The 3,309-nt window shown below is 31.9% G+C and overlaps 1 protein-coding gene across 1 annotated transcript; it reads right to left on the bottom strand.

Moving 5' to 3' along the window:
• Positions 1–1,349: 1,349 nt before the first annotated feature.
• LOC146895321 (taste receptor type 2 member 140-like) lies at positions 1,350–2,287 on the bottom strand. The gene is given in 2 exon segments (XM_085686042.2): positions 1,350–1,561; positions 1,564–2,287. Coding segments are annotated over 2 exon segments (936 nt in total).
• Between the last annotated feature and the right edge of the window lie 1,022 nt (positions 2,288–3,309).

Below are 3,309 nucleotides of genomic sequence, written 5' to 3'. Positions count from 1 at the left end.
ACACACACACACACACACACACACACACACACATACACACACACACACACACACACACACACACACACACACACACACACACCATCCAATACTGAGAACAATAAACCACTCAAGAAAACATAGCTATGATCACTGAGTTAGAATTCCACTGTCTAGGTATGGCAGTAAATCTAGTGTGTTGATGAAGTGAAAGCTACTATCAGACAGGAATCTTGCTAGAAGTGTTGTGTATGTTATGCTGCTAAAAGAGCCTACTGAGTGCTGTGTTCTGTGGTTTCCCAGTGTCTTGACAGCATAGTAGAAGGAAACTGGACAGGTTTCCACCTTGGTTCTGAAAATGTGAAATTTCTCTGAGATTTGTTTTTTAGTGAAAATTGTGCTGTGTACGTCCATTGTTATTGTCTTGTACATTGTACTGTGTTTGAAATATTACTATTATGCAATTTACATTTGAACTCCCATTGATATTTACTTTATTTATTTTCACCAAGAAATCTATACTTTGATTCTTATCTAGGTTTTCTTTTATCCTGAACTTCATTTTGACTGTTAGTATTACACATTCTTAAGTTTCATCTCAAAAATTCATTCAACTGCAGATATTCTACAAAGCAGAGCATTTCTCTATGTTTTCTTTCCTTATGGTTACCCAAGCAACAGAATAACAAACAACTACTCACTGCACAATCTTCCTGCTTCCCAATTCAATCCTTTGAGCTCCTTTCAAAAAATGAACTTATTCAAAAATATTCAAAAATAGTCTAAAATTTTCAAACATCAATGAGCCTTGTATAAGTACTATAACATCCTCCTCCTATTACACATGTACACATTTTATAACATATGTGACCCCATCAAATTGTATCTGATAGACATGTGAAAATATATTCAAAATTATTCCAATGTACAAATAAATAAATAAAGGATGTTCAAAGAGAAAAATGTTGATGAAACCAACCTAGTAATTTGAATCCTTTCCTTCTAAAGATTCACAGAATCCTTATGACAGACTTAGTATCACTGAACACAGGCCACTTGAATATATACACACATGTATTTTATATATTAACATAAATCATTTAAAAATGTCAAAATGATTAATTATCTATAGAAAAATTATATTTTACTAATGGGTATGTGTTCATATATTTGTTTATTCCATATTCATATTTATTTCTGTATAAAAGCGTAAGTATTTCTGTATTTTCAGCCATGGCTGTAATAGTTAGGGCAGTACCTAATCTACACAATTCGCAGTGCTATAAATGAAATACAGAGGGTTAAAATTTATACAAAAGTAAATTATTAAGAACTAATGTTCCTCTAAAACACAAAAGATGATGCACATTTTAGGAAACTGAGGGCTCCACAGCTCTGAGCCTGCACCTCAGCCACCACATCATGGAAACAAATGCCTGTCTAAACTTAGTGTTTCCCAGAATCAAGATATAGGAGTGACCAGAAGGGAAAGCAACTTCAGTAATACAGAAAAGCAAAGTGACTGATTTTTTCGGTTCATAGTTAATGTTAAAAAAACGCAAAAGAAGTGACAGAAAAAAATGCTGTACAGTAATAGGAAACTGACCACCATTTGCAGAGCCTTTATGTGGACCGCTTTGCTGACATCTCTGGAGCCTTTGGCATTGTACTGCATGTTCTTCAGATGTCGCCACAGGGAGAAGATGAGCAAGAGAAACATGGTCAGGGTCACGGTGAATGGGATGAGTGTGAACACAGTGTTGGTGAGTATAATGTGCCTATAAACTTGAGAATAATTACTTGAGATAACTCTGAAGAATGCACTGGCTTCAATTCTGTCAATCCAGAGATCAATATGTGTGTTTATGACTAAAATGTTTAAAAACAAGAGGAACAGAGATTCCAACAGTGTTCTTGAAACTATTTTTTTAACTCTCCACTTTAGCTGAAGGAAAATAGAGTTTGAAAAACTGGCTATCTTGAGAAAATAGAAGATACTGAGACATGTAGCAAGCCAGATACTGAAATGATTGGTTACTGTCCAGAAAATACAAATTTGTCTCATAATTCTTCTAGTTATTATTATGTCTGGGTATTGTTCAGATATAAATATACCTAAAGTTAGTGAAAAGAGCAAAGCAATTCTGGAAATTGCCAGAGTAGTCAAGATCTGATCAATGAAAGATATCTTTCTCCACTTTAACCAGTCCATAATGTTCACCAAAACTGTGAATGCATTGCCTAAATTTCCCATTAGAAATTCCACACTTAAAGTAGTTAATAATATGTAATGTAGGACACCATTCATTGTATCCAAGAGGATGTTCATAATTACACTATAATGCAAAATATTTGTAAATACAGTCTTCTGATATATGTCTAGTTGATTCCTGAGAATTCATTACATACTAATTAAATTAACTCATATGTACAATGCCAAGCACACATCAAATTTACTAATAAAGTGGTTTATAGAGTTCTTCACTAAAATCTTACACTACACTTTGCAAGAAAACTCAGCTGAGCTTCATCCAGATGCTTCATACATTACACAAAACGTACCAGAGTTCTTCATAGTTGATGCTAAAGAAAGCAGAATTATCATGAACAGTATTCAAAACAAATAAATTTATTTTCACTGTTTTAATTGTTCATATATTAAATTTTAATCATTTATTTTCTGACAAGTAAAATTATAAAATTTTAACTCACTTAAAAAACAAAATATCTTAACTGCTATGCAACATAATTTTCCATTAAATATTTCAAAATGAAGCCAGTTAGGCACCTATACATATTTTCCAAAGTTCTTTCTACAAGCAAACAATTACCTAATAATCTTACATGTTAGTTATGCTTTAAATACTGGAACTGAGAAGATTAACAGTTTTATTTTTTATACACTCATATGTGCATGCATACATATCTATATATATGCTAATTCATAAGTATGTATTTATATAGATCATAATACCTTTTATTTCTGACATAAATAATTCAGGCTTATCATGGACTTAAAATTTATGTGCATTCATTTACAATTTGTAATATAATAGTTGTTAGGAGATGGTATAAAATAGCTTTCATTTTTAATTGTGCAATAGTAATGTAAATATTCTAAAGATTTGAGACTATCTTATTCAAACATGTAAATAAATATGGAATAATTCCTATTCTGTTACAAAGAAGAAATAAATTTACATGAATTTGTTTGCACAACAAGAATCCTTTTCATTATCCATGTCTCCTACCTTCATTAATGCATCTGATTTCTTCACCAGTGTGTGCATTAGGCACTATTTTTGTTTTGTCCAGTTTGCTCTGACATTT

This window comes from Myodes glareolus, chromosome 3 (genome assembly GCF_982192425.1).
Source record: "Myodes glareolus chromosome 3, mMyoGla1.1, whole genome shotgun sequence".
NCBI lineage: Eukaryota > Metazoa > Chordata > Mammalia > Rodentia > Cricetidae > Myodes > Myodes glareolus.
The sequence above is the reverse complement of the archived record's forward strand: the minus strand, read 5'-3'. Positions and strand labels throughout refer to the sequence as shown.